The sequence below is a fragment of the Pseudophryne corroboree genome, chromosome 4 (assembly GCF_028390025.1).
Source record: "Pseudophryne corroboree isolate aPseCor3 chromosome 4, aPseCor3.hap2, whole genome shotgun sequence".
Classification (NCBI taxonomy): domain Eukaryota; kingdom Metazoa; phylum Chordata; class Amphibia; order Anura; family Myobatrachidae; genus Pseudophryne; species Pseudophryne corroboree.
The window spans coordinates 264,993,962-265,018,383 of NC_086447.1; the positions used below are offsets into that span (position 1 = coordinate 264,993,962).

The 24,422-nt window shown below is 42.8% G+C and overlaps 1 protein-coding gene across 2 annotated transcripts in view; it reads left to right on the plus strand.

Annotated features, from left to right (window-relative positions):
- ARHGEF26 (Rho guanine nucleotide exchange factor 26) overlaps nt 1–24,422 on the plus strand; it is a 269,992-nt gene that overhangs the window by 134,728 nt on the left and 110,842 nt on the right. For both annotated transcript variants that reach the window (XM_063916107.1, XM_063916106.1), the window contains exons 7-9: nt 11,441–11,593; nt 12,695–12,824; nt 15,599–15,673. In XM_063916107.1, the coding sequence (XP_063772177.1) occupies nt 11,441–11,593; nt 12,695–12,824; nt 15,599–15,673 (358 nt within the window). The remainder of the gene's footprint in view (nt 1–11,440; nt 11,594–12,694; nt 12,825–15,598; nt 15,674–24,422) is intronic.

Sequence of the window (24,422 nt, forward strand, 5' to 3'; positions counted from 1 at the left end):
TTATAGTGTAGTATAGCTTAATAAAAACTGTTATTTGGAACCAGCAGACACTTTGAAACCTTCTACACATTTATTTCTTTCATATGCTGTTCTGTATTGTATAAGGTTAAAAAGTAGTGCTGTCCTGTACACATTTCAGTTTCTGGGTGGCTTGTGCTGAGTATGGAACTGGAGCATGTGTTCCCATCTGGAATGATTTAACAGCAGTTAAGCTGCCTTGTGCTATTTTCCTCCTGTTTTACAGTGGTTCCTTCTTTTCAACTTATGACTTAAACACCTCAGCAATTCTTTCAGCAACTAAAATATGAGTTGGTGTCAAACGTTCATTCCATGCCAACCAGAATTTCTCCTTTATAAAGTCCCACTGCTGAATAAAAAACTATTTTATGTATAACATTTTCTCATCCAAATCTGTAATGAAGATACTGTATGTGCCTAATGAATTGGAGATATTAGAGCATTGGCGGGCTGTTTTCACCTGCGGCCCCTAGCTATGTGTTTCTACCCTGAATTATTCTCTGCTTTATGGCCAATGTCAAGAATAAGACTTTCGCAGTGCATTGAGGTCTGCAGTGTATCAGAGGATGAGGGAGTGGCATGTGTTTCACATCCTTGGCTGCAGATTAGCAAGTGAGTGGGGGCTTGTGGGGAGATCCAAGTGTCATGTGAGGAGCTCCATGGGGTAGATTTTCGAAATCAATCAGATTCTAGCTACCAGTTTGTCACAGCATCCTGCCCCAGCCTGCACTCAGATACACCAACTTGACCTTGATAAAGCTTTCAGATTTGAGAAAGATCTCCAGAGTTGAAGCATACAGATAAATAGGTGTAAATATGCGAAACACAAAATTATGGTATGCACAGTCAACTTCGAGTAAACAAAAAGATGACGTAAAAAAATAAATCTTATGCTGAGGTCAGGTTTGAGTGGAGGGAGACCACGAAAAGCATAAAGATGGAGCACTCCTTGCCTGAGAGCTCTCCCTTAAAGAGACAGCTCTAATGTAGTGAATGATTTGGTCACTGCTAAATCTAAAGCCCATTACTCACTTCTCCTTGATCTATCTGCTGCTTTTGACTGTTGACAACTCTATTATCATACAAACACTACAATCCCCAGGTCTCCAGGGCACGGCCCTTTCTTGGTACTCAACCTACCTATCTAACTGCTCTTTCAGTGTATATTTTCTCTGAATCCACCTCCTCATCGCTACCTCTATCAGTTGGAGTACCACAAGGCTTAGGTCCTCTGCTTTTCTCAATCTATACCACATCTCTTAGCAAACTAATCAGCTCTATTGGCTTTCAGTATCATCTGTATGCGGATGATACTCAATTCTACCTATCCTTCCCAGATTTTTCACTATCTGTATTGGCCCTATCTTCCATTTCATCTTGGATGTCATCTCACCACCTCAAACTTAATATTTCCAAAACGGAATTAATTATATTTCCACTGGACAATAATAGTTACCAACCTGATATCTCCATAACTGTTGATAACTCAACAATCAACCCTACCCCACAAGCTCTCTGCCTTGGTTCACTATGGACTCTGAACTGTCCTTTGTTCCCCACATTCAATCTGTCTCAAAATAATGTTACATACATCTAAGAAACATATCCAAAATACAACCATATCTTACACAAGACACTGCAAAAACTTTAAGCCATACATTCATTAGTTCCCGCATTGATTATTGCAATGGTCTTCACAAAAATAGGCTCTCACCACTACAGTCTATTTTGAATGCAGATGCAAGGCTGATTTTCCGCACTAGATGTTAATCGTCTGTGGATCCACTTTGTCAGTCCCTCTATTGGTTACCAGTATTCCACTGTATTCAATCTAAAATACTTTTACATACATACATACATACATACATACATACAAGGCTAGTCAACTGCACCAACATACATCTATTCACTCATCTCAAAATATCTCCCTAACCAATCTCTCTGCTCTGCCCAAGGGGGCCTATTTATCAAGCCTGGGAGAGTGATAAATAACACTGTGATAAAGTACCAGCCATTCAGCTCCTAACTGCCATATTACAGACTGTTTGAAAAGTTACAGTTAGGAGCTAATTGGTTGGTAGTTTATCACTGTGCTATATTTTACTCTCCAAGGCTTGATAAATCTGGGCAAAGATCTGCTTCTCTCATCCACACGCATTACTTGCCTTCACTCAAAATTAGAGGACTTTCTTCTGGGCTGCACCCACTGTATGGAATTCCCTCCCATGCACAATAAGACTCACCTCTAGTCTCCAAACCTTCAAGCATCCCTGAAAACTCACATCTTCAGACAAACTTATCAAATGCTGGACCCACCCACATAACCTTTAATGCCTCCCTAATTACATCCCCTGTGTACAATCCACACATAACCTCACATATTTTTTCTGTCTTCACTTTCAAACCTTCCTGACTCTTGACCATTATGCAATAGGTAACAGCTATCCTTGTGTATCAATACCCATTTCTCTATAGATTGTAAGCTTGTGAGCAGGGCCTTCCTACTTCTATGACTGTCTGTTATTACCCAGTTTTGTTCTATTACTGTTCCAGTTGTAAAGTGCAACCTGAATATGCTGTGCTATATAAAAACCTGTAAATAAATATAATTTCCCTATAGCATTCTAGGAAATGACAGACAGAATCTGATTGCTTGTTACAGGGAGCACCTCTGCTTGTCTGTTTTAGACACTTTAGTAAATCTAGCGCCTAGTGTTATGTGCGGGGGATGTGATGTACATATGATGTATGTTTAGAGTACATGCATGATTTTGGGTGGAATGTTTTATGCAATCAAGAGGGATGGGGAGTAGGTTTCAAGCACTAGTAGTAAAGAATTGATAAATGGTTAGTCTACCTATTTGAGTATGGGTCTGGTTTGAATGTTAGGCTATTTAGAATTGGTGATGTATATAACCACTTGCAATGGAGATGATCCCGGGTAGACTAAGGGGGATATCCTGCGGCTAATTGTCTCACCGGGGCTATATAATAAGCCATAAACCGTCGCAAGGTGCAGCTTATCTGGGATTTTGTTTCACCTGCCTCAGGTAGACGAAACCAAATCACTTGAAACAGCCCTGTTTTCATGTGAAAACGGGGCTGTTTCTACCGAAAATCCACAGGTTTCACTGAACCTGTGTATTTTCGGGAGATAATGTATTTTTTACAGGCAACCAAATTGGATAACTAAAAGAATCCAGGTAGCGCTTAATATTACAAATAGAATATTCTTTACTAAAAAGATGCAATATTAATAAACATCTCGTGGTATAGCAACAATGTATCACATCAACATAATACACATAAAAAGCACATGTTAGCATGTAAATGCACAGTAAAAACGGGTGATCCAAGACACCTATCAAAATAATTTAAATATTATAATTGCTGCACACTTAATTTGAAACGTCTATAGATTAATTATATTTAGATCTGGCAGGCAGGATTGCATTTAACCAAGTGTGTCATAAGTTAAGATTCTTTGTAAATATCAGAAACAGAGAATTCTGCGGCTTTATAGAATGTCACTCACTTAAAGCGGAGAGCTGATGAGCCCCCAAATACAGTTCTTTGTGTAGCGAGTTCAGCTTTAAGGTGAAGGCAGACCCCGGTGTGGCTACCAACAATTGACCCCGAGTTGGATGGCTCGAGGTCCGTACTGTGAATTTTCATATTTTTAAATAACCATTTAAATACCAGCATTAATATATACTGCAGACGCAAGGCACATCTTATTACCATATGCGTTAATAGTGCGCTGAACGTCGCAGCACTATGTCCCTTAAGAGAAAGCAAGTAGTCGCACACATTGTATTACTGAGGTCCAACGCTCAGAGATATATATATGTATTTGATATTAAAAGTTATGCATACAAAATAACATATACAGTATATCATTCAGTATAACATGTATAAATATAAGATAGGGTTACAGAGTTACAGTTACATAAGAAATAGTTGCAGCCAGTATACATCACCCTATTCCATAGAACCGTCTTCCATTTCTTCCTCTCAGCTACTACCTAACTATGCCTTAGAAAACTGCATATATCAAACAGTGGGAGTTAACAGGTTGTTGGTTTCAGTCTCCTTCCATTGGCCCAGGATAGTGAGGTTTCTCATTTATGGTGTGTTATTGGTCAGTTCATATGTAAGCATTGTCCAGTTTGAAGATGTAGATACAAGGACTAACCACTGGGATTCTGCACACGTTTTCTCAGGAAGTCCTTTGTTCTCATAGAATGTGACTTTATATTTATACATTTGGTCATTACTAATCGTCGCAATGTGCTACAATTTACCCATAGCTATCGAATTAATCCACACATTCTCCTGACCATTTTGACACTAAGCCTGATATAATTAACTTGTTCCGTCCCAATAATACATATATATCTTGTTTTACACTCTATTATATGAATACATTATAATACAAGTCTGGTGCTGGACATTATTTTGTTTGTGTAATTTATGTGTTGTATTTAATGTGTGTCTGTGTGCATCTTTATGGAGTTTCTTAGTGATTGCGCCTTTTACCGTATATACACCCACCACATTGGAACATGCACGCGTGCGACTCTATGCATGATGTACGGTAAAGAAGCATGGTGCATACACATGCCATTTGCGTCCTTACACCACCACCGAGAAGCGCCAATCTGTGTGTAGTTTGTATTGCCTTCTTTTTCCGACTTCAACAGTATGCTCCAAGGCCGGTGGGGAGCCATGACTGACAGCCGCGCTGTTGATGTAGAATACAACGGCAGCCTGCAGGAGTTTCTCTGAACGCTGATCAGATGGATGCAGCCCACAATGATTATTACAAGCGCCGGTCAGAAATATACTGTCACTCCGGCGGGAGACAGGCACTGGTGACCACAACGGTGACTGGGCAGCAGGTGGTAGACGCTCCATGCGGTAAATTTCTCCTCGTTCTCCGTGCCACATAAGCTGTCGGTCCGCCGGGTACTTCTCCCAGTTTTAGAGCCAAACAGGTAGCCAGGCAGCCACACTGTTGTTGTGTGATGGATGGAATCAATCCACCGGGAGTTGGTTCAAACAAGGCCTGTTTCCTTAACGCGTTTCAATGCACAGCAGGGGGTCTTTAGCCAAAGGCAGGTGTATTCTGTGGTTTAGAATTAGCAGTTCTTATACCTGGTGCACAGGTGTATCTCGTTTGCAGTAGTCCAATTATTTCATTACATTGCTCATACTCAGTAGAATTATATTATGCAGTGCATCAGTCTCTTTCATTGATAAATGGTAAATACATCACAGCATATATAACAGATCATATTAACAATACTGGAAGTATGAGACTGGAAATGGTTCATACAATAAAGACCAGTGCTGTAACTAGACAAGTGCTGTAACTAGACATTTTAGCGCTGTGTGCAGAAAACTGCATCGCCCCCCCCCCCCCCCCCCCCCCTATATTTAAAACAGGGTATACAGGGTAACACATCGAAAATATAGGGGCATGGTTTCTTGGTGAAGGGGCTTGGCCACAAAATAATACTAATTCATATTACGCTGCACAGTAGTCTCCATTATTCAAATTACGCTGCACAGTATCGCCACTTACACACATTACACCAGGTAGGGCCCCTTTTACACATTACGCCAGGTAGAGCTCCATTTTACACGTTACTCCAGGTAGAGCCACTATCACACATTATGCCAATTAGAGCCCCCTTTTACAAATTACAGCAGGCAAAGTCCCCTTTTACACATTACGCCAGGTAGAGTTACGAGAGAGGAATGGAGAGAGAGAGAGATAGGGTTGAAAGGGAGAAAGAAAGAAAGGTGGCAGGTTGGGTGGCTCCCTGGGACATCACCAGCTGCCTGGGCTTTATGTGCCATTTACAAATGATCAGCAACCGCAGCACGTCACCAGCCAACAGTGGCGAGTGCTGACGCCCAGAGTTTTCTGTGTGTTGCAGCGCGACATGCAGACACAGCTAGCTGTGTTTGATAAAGGGATTCCCGGGATCTCATATAAGTAATCTCCCAGTCCCCCACAATGCAGGCTGCGTCCTCCAAGCTCCGGCCCACTCTCCAGAGTCTGGGGATGGAGTCTCCACGCTGGCCCTGGTTGCAGTCTTTACAGCGCTTGGAGGAATGCCACGGGCTGCCTGATCACTGTGGCCAGCAGTGATCAGGACATGCTGGGGGAGGAGCTGCAGATGCGGAGAGACCTGGAGGTCTCTCTGACATACTGTACACAGCAAGTGCCGCAGACAAATGATTACATTAAAAAAACTGGCAAGGGGGGCACACATCCTGCAGCGCTACCTGGTTATTCTTCTATGTAGCGCTTTACAAGTAGCAAGGTGCCGGAGCTATGTGGACACACAGGGCACCGTGTTGCCGGCAGTCCTGCACCAACAGTCGACATGTGTTATGTGCGAGGCTGGCACACACCTAGTTACAGCCCTGAATGATAATATAAACACACTGCATTTTTTGGTACTGTGAATGTGTGAATTCTACAAATGCCTAATTGCTTCCTGGACTGGGCTACTGTGGGGTTGGATGCCTGCAGTTTATCTGCAGACCAGTGAAGAATGAGAATACAGGATATGAAGAAAATCTGGGTAAAGCACTTACAACTCAGCTCAGAGCTCCTCTTATCATCTCCAGGCTCCATATGGTGTGTGTGTGTGTGTGTGTGTGGGGGTGGGGGACGGGATGCTGCTTCCTTTCGATCATCAGCGCACATTACTTCCCTCTTCTCCTCTCCACAGCAGTGGCGCGGCTCCAATACTCCCTTCTACACACCACACGGGGGGAGCTGCGCGCACGTGGGATGCCCAGCGCTGCATACTGTAAGATCCGCAGCACAGCGCACTACAAAATGGGTGGACGGAGCGGCTCATGTCATGTCTGCAGCGCTGGTACAACAAGAAGCACTGTAATCACAAATGGAAGACTCACTCACTCTGCCTCCCCAGCGCTGCAGCTCTCCTCACTTGCACCACTTTCAGAGAGAAAAGTCTGAAAGTCCCTGCAATTACCCAGCATTTCAGTGCCAGGTCGTTTTGCCGGGACCTGCCTGACCCCCCCTTTCACACAGACATGCAAATTACCGGGTCGAGAATTTCGACCCAGTGATTTGCAGATCAACACGGGTATTTTGTCTGCGTGAAAGGGTCAACCCATGTCGAAATTCCCGTGTCTCCGACCCTGGTAAATTCCAGAGTCGAAGTCCCGGGAATTACAACACGGGTCAACCCTTTCACACAGAAAAAGGACCCGTGTGTTTCATGAAATTACAGAGTGGAACTGATTCACCCGGTAATTTCATTTTCTGTCTGAAAGGGGTAATAGAGAGCTGGTCAACAGAGGTGGATGCAGATGGTGCGTCCACAGGATAAATGTGCTGTGTGCAAAGCACCGTCTGCCCACACCTAGTTATGGCCCTGATAAAGACATTATTCAAGAAACAGAAGGAGAAAGTATTTATATTGCAGGCTAGTTTAATAACTATAGCCATGTACAGTCAGGCAGAACATGTTTATCAATACGTGTATCTCCTGTCATCATTACTCATGTAAAAAAATCTTGTGAAACATTGGAAAAAGTGTGAAAAATGTTGTTTAACCTCTGATTGGATAGCCTCCTAAGTAGTAATTCAGGTAATGGAAATCCCTTTCTTTATTGGGCATACTATCTCACACATCACAAATGTTATATCCTGCGACTTGTATGCATTGGTGAGTTCCTGGCAAGTCTGCCCGTTGTTTTAAAGGAGAAGTCATATAAAAGGCAAAACCCTGCTATTGGCTTTTAAATGATTGCCCCTTTAAAACATCAAGCAGATCGCCAGTACATGCAAGTTGCAGAATAATACATTTACCACATATATGTTTATTAACTTATTTATATTTTCATCCCACCCTATAGGGTCAGTAACTGAACCAGTTGGGAAGTGGTATAACAATGCCTACACACAGAATTATGTGTATATGTTGTTTTATTACTTTATTTTTACTGTTTTATATCTAGCTGTGTGTGTCACTGAGTACATTTCTGGTGCCTTATAAATAAATGTTAATATTATCAAATGGGTTGTTAATATGCAAGCTATTTAGTTGGCTATTTATGTTTAATTAATTAATATTTAGAAACGGCAATTGCAGGATATGCAGAGAACTACCAGTTAACAATTTATATTTCTTGGCAACTACCACAATCAGTTGCCAGTCTTTAAATTAGTTCTGTCCAAGTTTTGGGGCCAAACTGAGAGCTGTTACAATAGACCTTTGTTACACTGATTCAAAGCAATCCTTATCTGGCAGCAGGGGGCAATGCCAACTGCATACTTCACTTCCAACCATGAGATGGCATTTGTCATTTTTGGTACACAATAATAAAAAAATGCTTCAAGCAAACTGAGGATAAATGTGACTGGGAGCAGTATGCATTGTAAATTGTTTCATACATTGTGCTCCGAAATGAATAAATCAAGTACTTTATAGGAGTCTATGTAGGTATAATTTGCAGTATGTTTTGACAATATATAGCTTTATCCACTACTGATGTTACAATAGAAGTGTATTTAATGTGCATAATGGATAACAAGTACATTAAAGGTTTCACTTCGTTTTAGGTTATAAAATTCAAAACCCACAATTCTATAATGCATGTTTTTCAGCTTTCTATAGTTTTTATACTCTTTAGGAGATATTGGGAGTCATTCCGAGTTGATTGCTCGCTATCAGTTTTTAGCAGCCGTGCAAACGCGTTGTCGTCGCCCACTGGGGAGTGTATTGTCGCTTTGCAGAAGCGCGAACGCTTGTGCAGCAGAGCGCCTGCAAAATCTTTTTGTGCAAAACAAGACCAGCCCTGTAGTTACTCTTCGTGTGCGTTGATTCTAACGACGGAGGGACGGCTTTTGACGTCACACTCCCGCCCAGCGAACGCCCAGCCACGCCTGCGTTTTTTCTGCCACGCCTGCGTTTTTCTAAGCACTCCCTGAAAACTGTCAGTTCACACCCATAAACGCCCACTTCATGTCAATCTTCCTGCGTTCGGCCGTGCGACAGAAATGTTCGCCAGACTCTGTGCAAACCCACGATGCTCATTGTACCTGTACGACGCACCTGCGCATTGCGGTGCATACACATGCGCAGAAATGCTGATTTTTAGCCTGATCGCTGTGCTGCGAACAGCGCCAGCTAGCGATCAACCTCCATTGTCTTATACATACATTCTAAAATCATTTTACTAGTCCTATTATGTGGAAATATTGATGCTAGTCTATCCTCAGAATAAATTAAGTTTAAGAATCTATGCATTGTACATGGGGCTGCGCAGTGTGACCTCTGTGACGTCACGCACAGCTGCACAGCCGCACAACCAATGCCATAGGAGGCCTGGATTGGGACAGGGTCTGAGCGAAAGTGCTAATGCTCAAACAAATTTACACATGCACACCATAATCCTAGATTCAAATCGCAACTATTCTTTGCCAAAAATCCGGTATTCCGCCGATCCCAGGATTGGCCTCCCTAATTAGTATTATATTTCTGCATTTATTTGGTCATTATTGTGCACTATAGTGTTCTCCTGTTTTTTTATGCTTAACTGAAAAATAATTAATACCTGGCACAAAATTCATGATTTCTTTTTTACTTGTCTGCTATTTAAACTATGTAAGGCCGGTCTAGTGTGTAATGTGAAAAGTCAGAGCGTTGTTATGGTTGGGTTGTAATTGAATATTTGTGTGTGTATTAGCAGCTTCCAAGTCATAGAGTTTTATGTAATAAGCAGCCTGCAGCCCGTCACAGTGCTGTACTCATTATTCAGTTGGGGCTTGGATTAGCATGAGTAAATCTTTTGTTTGGCAAACAATGATCTTCTTGCAACATAATTTCTCTTACTTCCTGTTTAATATTCACTTTGGTAACTGTATTATGTTTAAAGTCAACATGCTACCTAAACAATGGTGCTGCATTATGTAAAGCAAGTGAAACCACAATGAAGTTTACCTTTTTTTCAATATCGCATTATAAAGATGTGTCCTCATACACCTCCCATTTTGCGCCTTATGGCATGAGATACTTGTACCAAGACTTAGCTGCTCCTCCACTGACACTGATTCCCACGCTTGTTTTTTTTCTGAATGTTGTGTCTTAGTTGCATAGGAATCTCACTAGATATTTAAGATTCTTATTTTTGTTGCAAAGGAATTGGTATAAAGTCAGCGCACAGCGTGGTGCGAATCACTCATATTGAACATCCTTCTTATGTCTTTTTACAACATCTTGGATACAGATGTGTCCTCATACAACTAGCCTCAATACACCATGAATCGCAAGAGATGCCTGGTGTGATTCAGCTGCCAGGTTCCATGCAACTCTGGTAGCGCCAGGTGTCTTCTTTTTTTTATTTTTTTTTATACCAGAAATGCATCTTAATCGCAACATGACTAGGACACACCAGGAGATTTTGCTGATTAATTTGATATGCGGCACTTAACTGAGTCTGTATAACGGAACTTGGCAAAAGAAAAAGCTGCAGACACTGCATCATAATACTTCATATACAGATTCAGAAACTCGGTCACACACAGATATACAAGTGTTGCATATAAATTATTTAGCATAGTGTCACATCGCAACTAAGACACAATTTTGCCAAAATAGATGCTCAACACTTTCAGAGTCTCACAGGTCCTGGAGGACATATCTGTAATTTTCCCTCAGTTTTGTGTTGTAACTCACTTAAGGGGTGGGATGTAATGAATTCCGAGTTCCACAGCAGTGCGGAATGCTGACCGAACTCAGAAGAGGCAATCATGTACAATGTATAGCTTAGCCTTGTACATGATTGTCCCTTTAAAAAAAAATGTCTGAGTTCGACCTGCAGTATACTAAGTAAATAGAACAAGTCAGTAGCACTCCAAGCAGGGCTATTTGGCACGATTTGAAGATAGGTGTTCAGTATGTGGACATACAGTATCTGGTTTTTCCATTAGAGTCTGGTGCAAAAACGCCAATGATGATGACTACTAGTAAAGATGCATATGCTACAGCTCTGCATATGTGAAAATGTGCTATTTTTATGCACACTTTACTTTTGATTAATGTATGCTCACTTTCCTCCCAAGAGTCCCAAAGAGCTTTAAGCAGATAAGTATTTCCCACGTATCATAAAGTGGCACAGAAACGGCCTAGGTGACCAAAACTTACAAAGTATAGTCTTAGACTATAGCAGAAATGTAATATTGTGAACCAGTAATGTTGCAGCATTTAGATAGTACTTTACGCATTACAGTGCTGAGTGTACAGTCTTTGGTGTGATTTTCTGACAACTATGTTACTATGTAGGTTATATTATAGGTAATACATTCTGTTCATGCTTTCTGCTCTATGAATGATGGGCACAAACATGGATTATTGTTTATTTCTTGTAGATTTTTTAAGGAACTAGAAGGAAGACATCAGAAAAACATTCTCATTGATGACATCAGTGATATTGTCGAGAAACATGCAAAGTCTACATTTGATCCCTATGTGAAATATTGCACTAATGAAGTCTATCAGCAAAGGACACTCCAGAAACTATTGTATGTTTTACTCCTCTACATTATTAATACAGTCTTTTATGTGCCATAAACATTGATGGAACCATTTGTATTGTATATGCGCTGTTACCAGTTGCATCTTGCTGCCCCTGTTACATTTTGTAATTATATATATATATATATATATATATATACACTGTATATGTATATATATATAACTGGATTGCAATCAGGATCACAATAGTCAGAATGCCGCCAGTGGCACCCCCATAGTCAGAATCCCGATGGTAAGTACTGCGGTTAGGTTTAGGGTTAGGGTAAGCACTAGGGGAAGTTTAAGGTTAGAGTACAGGGGGACGCTGACACTTAGGCTGTGAGAGGGTTAGTGATAGTGTAGAAATACTTACCGGGATCCATTGGGATACCGATTGCTGGGATTCTAATACCATCCCTATATAACGATATACAGTAGTAATGTAAGTGGCAGCATCAACAAAATGAAGAGAAAGAACTAAGTTTAAAAATCAGTCTATTATGGGAAACTCCTATTCTGTTTATCTGTTATATGTATAAATGGAATACATATGTAATCCCGGCGGATAGGATGCTGGCTGTCAGTATCCCGACAACGGCATCCCACCAGAATGCTGGAATGCCGGCAGTGGGGCGAGCGCTAAGATCCCCCCTGCGTGCTCGCCACACTGCAGGCTCGCTGCGCTCATCACAGGATCTATTACCACTGTATGGGTGTCGTGGACACCCACGAATGGTAATAGCCCTGGTGCACCCGGATTCTGTCTGGCAGCATTGTTGGATGTCGGGATTTCGGCGTCGGTATCCTGAACACCGGGATCCTCACAGCCGGCATTGTAAGTGCATTCTGTATAAATGTGTGCTCTGTATGTACAGTATATGAGGATGTATGATAAATAGCGTTAAGAGCCTTTCCTGCTTCTCAGTGTAAATAGTTGGAATATTGTTTATTAACTTATGGTAAGTCAGTCTGTGTTTTGTTAAAATTTAGGATGTACCGTAAGAAACAATTACTGTTGGTAACCTACTACAAACTTCATTTTAACATGACTTCATTTTCATATCAAATTCTGATCACTAATGCTTATATTTTCAAATGTGTCTTCCTAGATCTACAAATGCACCATTCAAAGATGCCCTGGCCAAAATTGAGTGTCATGAAGAATGCAGGAACCTCCCCATGATCTCCTTCCTTATACTTCCCATGCAGAGAGTCACTCGGCTCCCGCTTCTTATGGATGTAAGCACTGCCTGTGTATCACTCTGCATGTGGTTTTAGTTTGCAGTTTCATTTGTAGTCTTAGGTTATTTTTGAGATCATGATTAATATATAAAGCTGCGGTTTTGCTGTACTTTTAGAGGTTGCAGATTGCATTATATATATATATATATATATATATATATAGTCCTTTTGTAGACACCCGGCACTCACATGATACAGATAGTACTTGCTCCGGTGCCCTCCTGGGGTGTGTTTGCCCAAAAATAGAAGTACAGATAGGCGGCACTCAGGAGACTTCATTCAGTTTTTTTTATTGGATGATTTACCTTCGATAAAAGAAACTGGATGAAGTCTCCTGAGTGCAGTGCTGCCTATATGTACTTCTATATATATAGTTGAAAAGATATAAGACCTTTATCGCGCTAAAGATGTGAAAGCTTCAACTTAGGGAAGATACCCCCTGTTAGATGGGGTATGAACAACAGATAGTGAAAGAAGAGATTTCCCCAGGGAGCTGATGTCGTACTTTGGTATGTACAAGTTTTGTATAATAAAATAATCTTAAAAAAGAGAGATTGTTTATTTTTTTAAAAAGCAATACATAAAAAAACTGTTTACAATTTGCCCAGAATAACAATAAACAATGTTTGTACAGACGATAGTTGTGTTGGTAATTCAAACAACATCAAAATGATCTTCTTTGTAGAGATGTCAGAGAACAATGTGCTAACCCAACGCGTAGGACGAAACGCGTTGGGTTAGCACATTGTTCTCTGACATCTCTACAAAGAAGATCATTTTGATGTTGTTTGAATTACCAACACAACTATCGTCTGTACAAACATTGTTTATTGTTATTCTGGGCAAATTGTAAACAGTTTTTTATGTATTGCTTTTTAAAAAAATAAACAATCTCTCTTTTTTAAGATTATTTTATTATACAAAACTTTTACATACCAAAGTACGACATCAGCTCCCTGGGGAAATCTCCCCGGGGGAAATCTCTTCTTTCAATATATATATATATATATACATACACATACACACACACATACACACACACACACACACACACACACACACACACACACACACACACACACACATTATAAAGCTGATGCTTTGGTAAACTTGCATGAACTAAGAAATACAGAAGCAGCATTATGTACATCTCCCCCATTGACTATTAGAGTGCCTTCCTCCATTCTGATCCTTAAGATATGTACAGGGGTATTCAATTGTTTGAAAAGTAATTCGGGTGTCTGTTTATTCCTATCTAATAGACAGAAAAAAACAGACACCCAACCGACTATTTAAACAATTGAATATGCCCGTATAATGTTATAGACTTGTATACACTTTCATATATATGCCTTATTTTCTTTATGACCGGTATAGCTGGCATTATATGTTTATTATCATGTTTTTCATAAGATTCCGAATTGAAAATTCATCTGCATATCCATATGCATACAGGATATTGGGGGTCATTCCGAGTTGTTCGCTCGCAAGCTGCTTTTAGCAGCTTTGCACACGCTAAGCCGCCGCCTACTGGGAGTGAATCTTAGCTTATCAAAATTGCGAACGAAAGATTAGCAATATTGCGAAAAGACTTCTCTGTGCAGTTTCTGAGTAGCTCGAGACTTACTCTTCCAGTGCGATCAGCGATCAGTTCAGTGCTTGTCGTTCCTGGTTTGACGTCACAAACACACCCAGCGTTCGCCCAGACACTCCTCCGTTTCTCCAGCCACTCCCGCGTTTTTCCCAGAAACGGTAGCGTTTTTTCACACACTCCCATAAAACGGCCAGTTTCCGCCCAGAAACACCCACTTCCTGTCAATCACATTACGATCACCAGAACGAAGAAAAAACCTCGTAATGCCGTGAGTAAAATACCTAACTGCATAGCAAATTTACTTGGCGCAGTCGCACTGCGGACATTGCGCATGCGCATTAGCGACTAATCGCTCCGTTGCGAGAAAAAAATAACGAGCGAACAACTCGGAATGACCCCCATAGTTGCAGAGGTGAATGTGTGTGTATTGTGTGCATAAACAGATTGAATTGGCTAGTGCTCTGTCTAGTCATCCACTGTATGCAGTACATACCCACAGTGCCAGGAGATTCACACTATAGGTTATATTTACAAAGCGCTTCTCCAGGGGCGCCGAGGTGGAGAGGGGGGAGGGGTGTCACTGATTACCTGGGCCTGGGCTTGTTGTCGGGGCCTGGCAGGCTCCCAGGTCAGCTGCTGAGGAGGCTGCACATATGTTTTTTCTGTTTTTATCTGAGGGTGCGTGGCCACACCTCCCCAGTACCCATGCTCCATACAGCTCTCAGTGGCCCTACACTTTTCTATGGGTGTGACCACAAATTTTAAAGTGACACTAATATTAAGTGCAAAGCCTGGCATGTTTTGTGCAGTACTTATTATTAGTGTCTCTTTTACATTTTTAGGTCACACTTGCCAAGAAGCAGTGGCTTACAAGAATCACTGCTTCCTAAATATATCCCCTTATCTTCTGTTCTGCAAGCTGTTAGAATAACTTGGTTGGGTCACTGCAGCTGTATAAGGTAGGTAACCCACATCAAAAGAGTACTTACTGTTGTAATTTCAATTGGAAATGATCAAAGTGTTTACCAATTTAGAAGATTTATACTTAGAGAAGCCTTCACATTATAACATGGATGATACTACAGCCAGAATAGAGGTTTAAAAAAACAAATGGATTCTATTAAACCTGTTATCATTATTACTTTTAATAGGATTTTTTTTTTTTTTACAAATATAGACTATTTGTCAAAAAACACCAAAAGATTGTGCAAAATATGAGGCATGCAAACGAGCTTTGAAAGAAGTTAGCAAGGTAAGTCTACAATCTCATACCTACCTGGCTGTCTCATACAGTGTGGAATTGTGTGAGCTTCAACTATAATTTAGTTTCCTTCTGTGGAGAATTTACATGTCCAGAATGGGATCGACTGCACTTAGGTCAACATTCATTAGGTCGACCACTATTGATTGACATGCATTAGGTTGACATGATCACTACGTTGACATGGAAAAAGTTTGGCCTTAATTTTTTTAAATTTTTTTAAATTATTTTACTTTTTCATACTTTACGATCCACGTGGACTACGATTGGGAATAGTAACCTGTGCCGAGCGCAGCAGTAGCCGAGTGAGGCACCTTGCCCGAAGCTCGCGAGCCATGCAAGGGGATACGGTGCACTAATTGGGGTTCCCAGTCACTTTACAAAGAAAACGACACAAATTTTTCACCAAAAACTCATGTCGACTTTTTCCACGTCGACCTTGTTCATGTCGACCTAATGACCATGTCGACCTATATGAGGTGTCGACCTAGTTACTGTTGACCAATAGTGGTCGACCTAATGACTGTCGACCTAGTTATCCACACCCGTCCGCAATTATGCTGTCAAGTCAAATCTGGATAAAGGTTACAGTAGTTAATATAAATGGAGCTTATACTGAGTTGGGTGTAATTTGCATCTAAACCATAAAAGCTAAATGCTTCAATTAAAGAAGGTGCCTTTTGCTTAGCATGCACTGTAGTACATGAGTAGCCAGTGTAATAACAGTCACATTGTTTTGTAAAAGGAAAACAAAGAGCAACCATAAAATGAGTGTTCAAATGAATACACACATCTGTTGCCTAACTCTTTGAAACATAAATTGGAAATATCTTTAATTGGTAATAATGGAACAGATTGCAGCATCAACATTACTATCATAATAGAATTAGTGGGAGGGATTCATACACATTCAGCCAATCAAAAGTGGCTGCTGATAATCATCATCATCATTCGTTTGCATTTTGCACTAGAGGTTTGGCTCCCAAAAGTGATCCTCCTCCAAACAGGCACATCTGTGTCTTTGTTGTGTTAGCTAGGGACATGCATTTTGCGTGAACATGCCTGCATCCTTATGCTCCATGGGAGGTTTCTGTTTTCCCTGAGCTTACATTAGTACACCTGCATTATGGTTTGACAGGTGTATCACCCCAGTCAAACTACCCACCTGCCACTATCTCCTACCACCTCCATTCAGTCCACTAAATTCAAGGCGTCATAGGCGAAATATGCATCTCCATCTGCATGAGTAAGGATGTGTAGGTGAAAGAGACTCTGCTAGAGCCTCAGCGTGAGAATACTGAGCACATTTAAGGATTACAGATGTGGTAGAGATTCCTCCAAATTAAGGAAAACAAAGTCACTTTTACCTTGAAATGGAGGTACAGCCTAAATATAGTGGGTCATTTATTTTTTTCAAATCCTGACACTAAATTAGATAACTTATTTTAAAATAGATTGTTTTTAGGAAAGGGGTGGTGACTTGATTCAAAGCTGCTTTGAAGGAAAATTATTATACATCTGGACCTAAGTGAGCCGCAGGAGAGGCGCCGGCAACATTGACCTCTGGCATGCTTCATTTTAGTCCTATGAGACTCTGCACAATTGGTTAGAGGAGCATGAGATGAACTCTGATTGGAGGAGCTCTGCACATGCTCCTCTGATACCTCTGATTAGTCTCTTATAGTGAATAGATAATAAGTCAGGGACATGCGGTGGGGTAAGGCAGGTGCGGCAGAGCCTTCCTTTCTTACTAACGTTGTGCCAGATTTTTGACTGTATAAAGTATATGAAAAATAAAAAGAATATATTAGAAATATCTTCTTTGTATTATTGTAATCATTTTTATAGTCAAAACTCTGAAGTAAAAAGTCTATGGCAGGTGAGGCAGTGCATCTTTTCTGCACATCTCTGATTACAGTCTTGAAAAAGTCCCAGTGTATTGTGGGACAAAACTCGTTGACCAGAGCAGCAATTGCTATCCTCCAGACTTCCTCCTACCACATATTGAGCCCACCACAGCTCTTACACAGATCTTGCTGCTGGACTAAGTTTGTACAGCCGAACCAGTTCTCGCAGCAGCTATCATCACCGGGAAAGCCATAGCAAGCAGGCGCTTGTGAGCGGACAGCAGCATCCGTGGTCAAATCACCTGGCGCTATTGGGTAGCACCATACGGAGGCACCCGTGACCAGACAGAAGTCCCGCCAGCGGTGAGTGCATCACCATCGGGAGAAAGGGCCGTGCAGTGCAGATACATGTGGCTGATTGATTAGAGGCACCAGGAAGGGTAATTATACCAGTGTATAGTGCTTGGATAAACAAACTTTCTCTAACGTCCTAAGTGGATGCTGGGGACTCCGTCAGGACCATGGGGTTTAGCGGCTCCGCAGGAGACAGGGCACAATAATAAAAGCTTTAGGATCAGGTGGTGTGCACTGGCTCCTCCCCCTATGACCCTCCTCCAAGCCTCAGTTAGATTCTTGTGCCCGGCCGAGAAGGGTGCAATCTAGGTGGCTCTCCTGAGCTGCTTAGAATAAAAGTTTAAGTTAGGTTTTTTATTTTCAGTGAGTCCTGCTGGCAACAGGCTCACTGCTACGAGGGACTTAGGGGAGAGAAGTAAACTCACCTGCGTGCAGGATGGATTTGCTTCTTAGGCTACTGGACACCATTAGCTCCAGAGGGAGTCGGAACACAGGTCTCACCCTGGGGTTTGTCCCGGAGCCGTGCCGCCGACCCCCCTTGCAGATGCCGAAGTTGAAGAGGTCCAGAGGTCCAGAAACAGGCGGCAGAAGACTTTCAGTCTTCATAAGGTAGCGCACAGCACTGCAGCTGTGCGCCATTGTTGTCAGCACACTTCATACCAGCGGTCACTGAGGGTGCAGGGCGCTGGGGGGGGCGCCCTGGGCAGCAATGTATTATACCTTTTTTTATGGCTAAAATACATCACATATAGCCCTTGAGGCTATATGGATGTATTTAACCCCTGCCAGATCTCACAAACTCCGGGAGAAGAGCCCGCCGTTTTAGGGGGCGGGGCCTATTCTCCTCAGCACACGGCGCCATTTTCCTGCTCAGCTCTGCTGTGAGGAAGGCTCCCAGGCTCTCCCCTGCACTGCACTACAGAAACAGGGTTAAAACAGAGAGGGGGGCACTTATTTGGCGATATGATTACATATGTGAAAATGCTATAAGGGAAAACACTTGTATAAGGGGTTGTCCCTGTATAATTATAGCGTTTTTGGTGTGTGCTGGCAAACTCTCCCTCTGTCTCCCCAAAGGGCTAGTGGGGTCCTGTCCTCTATCAGAGCATTCCCTGTGTGTGTGCTGTGTGTCGGTACGTGTGTGTCGACATGTAGGAGGACGATGTTGGTGAGGAGGCGGAGCAAATTGCCTGTATTGGTGATGTCACTCTCTAGGGAGTCGACACCGGAATGGATGGCTTATTTAGGAATTACGTGATAATGTCAACACGATGCAAGGTCGGTTGACGACATGAGACGGCCGGCAAACAAATTAGTACCTGTCCAGGCGTCTCAGACACCGTCAGGGGCTTGTAAAAACGCCCATTTACCTCAGTTGGTCGACACAGACACAGACACGGACACTGACTTCAGTGTCGACGGTGAAGAAACAAACGTATTTTCCTTTAGGGCCACACGTTACATGTTAAGGGCAATGAAGGAGGTGTTACATATTTCTGATACTACAAGTACCACAAATAAGGGTATTATGTAGGGTGGGAATAATCTACTTGTAGTTTTTCCTGAATCAGATAAATTAAAGTGTGTGATGTTACGTGGGTTTCCTCCGATAGAAAATTATTGGAGGTATACCCTTTCCCGCCAGAAGTGAGGGCGAGTTGGGAAACACACCTTAGGGTGGATAAGGCGCTCACACGCTTATAAAAACAAGTGGCGTTACCGTCTCCAGATACGGCCGCCCTCAAGGAGCCAGCTGATAGGAAGCTGAAAAATATCCTAAAAAGTATATACACACATACTGGTGTTATACTACGACCAGCAATCGCCTCAGCCTGGATGTGCAGCGCTGGGGGGGCTTGGTCGGATTTCCTGACTGAAAATATTGATACCCTTGACAGGAACAATATTTTATTGACTATAGAGCATTTTAAGGATGCATTTCTATATATGCGAGATGCGCAGAGGGATATTTGCATTCTGGCTTCAAGAGTAGATGTGATGTCCATATCTGCCAGACGATGTTTATAGACACGACAGTGGTCAGGTGATGCAGATTCCAGACGGCACATGGAAGTATTGCCGTATAAAGGGGCGGTCCATCGGACCTGGTGGCCATGGCAACAGCTGGAAAATCCACTTTTGTTACCCCAAGTCACATCTCAGCAGAAAAGGACACAGTCTTTTCAGTCTCAGTCCTTTCGTACCCATAAAGGCAGGCGGGCAAAAGGCCAGTCATATCTGCCCAGGGTTAGAGGAAAGGGAAGAAGACTGCAGCAGGCAGCCCATTCCCAGGAACAGAAGTCCTCCACAGCTTCTGCCAAGTCCGCAGCATGACGCTGGGGCCATACAAGCGGACTCAGGTGCGGTGGGGGGTCATCTCAAGAGTTTCAGCATGCAGTGGGCTCACTCGCAAGTGGACTCCTGGATCCTACACGTAGTATCCCAGGTGTACATTGGAAATTCGAGATGTCTTCCCCTCACAAGTTCCTGAAGTCTGCTTTACCAACGTCTCCCTCCGACAGGGAGGCAGTATTGGGAAAAAATTCACAGGCTGTATTCCCAGCAGGTGATAATCAAAGTACCCCTCCTACAACAAGGGAAGGGGTATTATTCCACACTATATTGTGGTACTGAAGCCAAACGGCTCGGTGAGATCTAAAAGATTTGAACAAGGGTTCAAATCAAGATGGAGTCACTCAGAGCAGTGATAGCGAACCAGGACGATATGGTGTCACTGGATATCAGGGACGCTTACCTACATGTCCAAAATTTGCCCTTCTCACCAAGGGTATCTCAGGTTCGTGGTACAGAACTGTCACTATCAGTTCAGACGCTGCCGTTTGGATTGTCCACGGCACCCCGGGTCTTTACCATGGTAATGGCCGAAATGATGATTCTTCCTAAAAGAAATATGGACGCTTTCCTGATAAGGGCAAGGTCCAGAGAACAGTTGGCGGTCGGAGTAGCACTATCTCAAGTAGTTCTACGACAGCACGAGTGGATTCTAAATATTCCAAAATCGCAGCTTTTTCCGACGACACGTCTAATGTTCCTAGGAATGATTCTGGACACAGTCCAGAAAAGGATGTTTTCTCCCGGAGAAGAAGGCCAGGGAGTTATCCGAGCTAGTCAGGAACCTCCTAAAACCGGGAAAAGTATCAGTGCATCATTGCACAAGGGTCCTGTGAAAAATGGTGGTTTCTTACAAAGCGATCCCATTCGGTAGATTTCACTCAAGAACCTTTCAGTGGAATCTGCTGGGAAAATGGTCCGGATCGCATCTTCAGATGCATCAGCGGATAACCCTGTCTCCAAGGACAAGGGTGTTTTCTTCTGCGGTGGCTGCAGAGTGCTCATCTATGAAAGGGCCGCAGATTCGACATTCAGGACTGGGTCCTGGTGACCACGGATGCCAGCCTGAGTGGCTGGGGAGCAGTCACACAAGGAAAAAATTTCCAGGGAGTGTGATCAAGTCTGGAGACTTCTCTCCACATAAATATACTGGAGCTAAGGGCAATTTACAAGGCTCTAAGCTTAGCAAGACATCTGCTTCAAGGTCAGCCGGTATTGATCCAGTGGGACAACATCACGGCAGTCGCCCACGTAAACAGACAGGGCGGCACATGAAGCAGGAGGGAAATGGCAGAAACTGCAAGGATTCTTCGCTGGGCGAAAAATCATGTGATAACACTCTCAGCAGTGTTAATTCCGGGAGTGGAAAACTGGGAAGCAGACTTCCTCAGCAGGCATAACCTCCACCCGGGAGAGTGGGGACTTCAGCGGGAAGTCTTCCACATGATTGTAAACCGTTGGGAAAAACCAAAGGTGGACATGATGGCGTCCCGCCTGAACAAAAAACTAGACAGATATTGCGCCAGGTCAAGGGACCCTCAGGCAATAGCGGTGGACGCTCTGGTAACACTGTGGGTGTACCAGTCAGGGTATGTGTTCCCTCCTATGCATCTCATACCAAAAGTACTGAGAATCATAAGAAGGAGATGAGCAAGAACGATACTCGTGGTTCCGGATGGGTCAAGAAGGACTTGGTACCCGGAACTTCAAGAGATGCTCACGGAAGAACCGTGGCCTCTACCTTTAAGAGAGGACCTGCTCCAGCAGGGGCCTTGTCTGTTCCAAGACTTACCCCGGCTGCGTTTGACGGCATGGGAATTGAACGCCGGATCCTGATATGGCATTCCAGATGAAGTCATCCCTACCCTGGTCGAAGCCAGGAAGGATGTAACCGCAAAACATTTTCACCGCATTTGGCGAAAATATGTTGCGTGGTGTGAGGCCAAGAAGGTCCCTACAGAGGAATTCCAACTGGGTCGTTTCCTACATTTCCTGAAAACAGGACTGTCTATGGGCCTAAAATTAGGGTCCATTAAGGTTCAAATTTCGACCCGGTCGAATTTCTTCCAGAAAGAACTGGCTTCAGTGCCTGAAGTTCAGACGTTTGTAAAAGGGGTACTGCATATACAGCCTCCTTTTGGGCCCCCAGTGGCACCTTGGGATCTCAATGTTGTTTTGAGTTTCCTAAAGTCACATTGATTTGATCCACTCACCACTGTGGAATTAAAATATTTCACATGGAAGGTGAAGATTCTATTAGCCCTGGCTTCAGCCAGGCGTGTGTCAGAATGGGCGGCTTTATCATATAAAAGCCCTTACTTAATTTTTCATTCTGACAGGGCAGAATTGAGGACTCGTCCTCAATTTCTCCTTAAGGTGTTTTCTGTTTTTCACATGAACCAACCTATTGTGGTACCTGCGGCTACTAGGGACTTGGAGGACTCCAAGTTACTTGACGTTGTCAGGGCCCTGAAAATATATGTTTCCAGGACGACTGGAGTCAGAAAATCTGACTCGCTGTTTAGCCTGTATGCACCCAACAAGATGGGTGTTCCTGCTTCTAAGCAGACGATTGCTCGCTGGATTTATAGTACAGTTCAGCTTGCACATTCTGTGGCAGGCTTGCCACAGCCAAAATCAGTAAAAGCCCATTCCACAAGGAAGTGGGCTCATCTTGGGCGGCTGCCCGAGGGGTCTCGGCTTTACAACTTTGCCGAGCTGCTACTTGGTCAGGGGCACACCCTGACTGAGGAGGACCTGGAGTTCTCTCATTCGGTGCTGCAGAGTCATCCGCACTCTCCCGCCCGTTTGGGAGCTTTGGTATAATCCCCATGGTCCTGACGGAGTCCCCAGCATCCACTTAGGACGTTAGAGAAAATAAGAATTTACTTACCGATAATTCTATTTCTCGTAGTCCGTAGTGGATGCTGGGCGCCCATCCCAAGTGCGGATTGTCTGCAATACTTGTACATAGTTATTGTTACAAAAATCGGGTTATTCTTGTTGTGAGCCATCTTTTCAGAGGCTCCTTCGTTGTTATCATACTGTTAACTGGGTTCAGATCACAGGTTGTACGGTGTGATTGGTGTGGCTGGTATGAGTCTTACCCGGGATTCAATATCCTTCCTTATTATGCACGCTCGTCCGGGCACAGTATCCTAACTGAGGCTTGGAGGAGGGTCATAGGGGGAGGAGCCAGTGCACACCACCTGATCCTAAAGCTTTTATTATTGTGCCCTGTCTCCTGCGGAGCCGCTAAACCCCATGGTCCTGACGGAGTCCCCAGCATCCACTACGGACTACGAGAAATAGAATTATCGGTAAGTAAATTCTTATTTATTAGCCGGGACGCTGGCAATTGCAGTACTACTAATTAAGTCCAGCTCCGAGGTGCGTATCAGCTATTAATGATACTATTTGGACACAAACAGCCGCTGTGAACATCATTGTTACAAATACATTATTTTCATTCTTTGGAGGAGGATAAAGTCTGGGAGTTTGCCAATAGTTACTATTTCCAAAGTATTTTATACTATTCTAGGAATCAAATTACTTGTTTTAATGTATGCATATGAAGGAGAGAACAGATAATTGATCTTATCACTCTCTCCTTGGAATTTTACCATTTTATTGTTGCTTATTGATGTATATTTTTTATGCATATTTCTGATTGTGATTGCACAATAAATGTGATATTATATAAATACAGGCCTTCCTAATATTAATTCTTAATACTTATTCATTTCTGAGGACCAATGGTTATACAAAAAAATCTTATATATATAAGATTTTTGATATTTGATGTGATATAAGTAACAAGCATCCACAAGCGCAGAAATTATCTATTAAACATCTCTGATCAAAACTAACCAAATTTCCAGCATTATATACTGCTGCACCTTTACATAATGCCCACGTGAACCCTTAGGCTCACATATTGTATGTAAATGTGGCTTTGGTACTAGCCAGTGCCTCCTGAGCCAGTTACCTCACTGCACGTCCCTGTAATAAATGTGATACAGCGCTGAGTCACATGGTAATATGGAGATATATCTAAAGAAATCTATAAAAGGAGAGAAGAATTGTTGTTTGTCAGTGGGCCACATGAGGATATTACATGGGGTGGTATTTAGTTTGCCGGCTGTTGGGATCCCGGCGCACAGTATACCGGCGCCGGAATCCCGGCA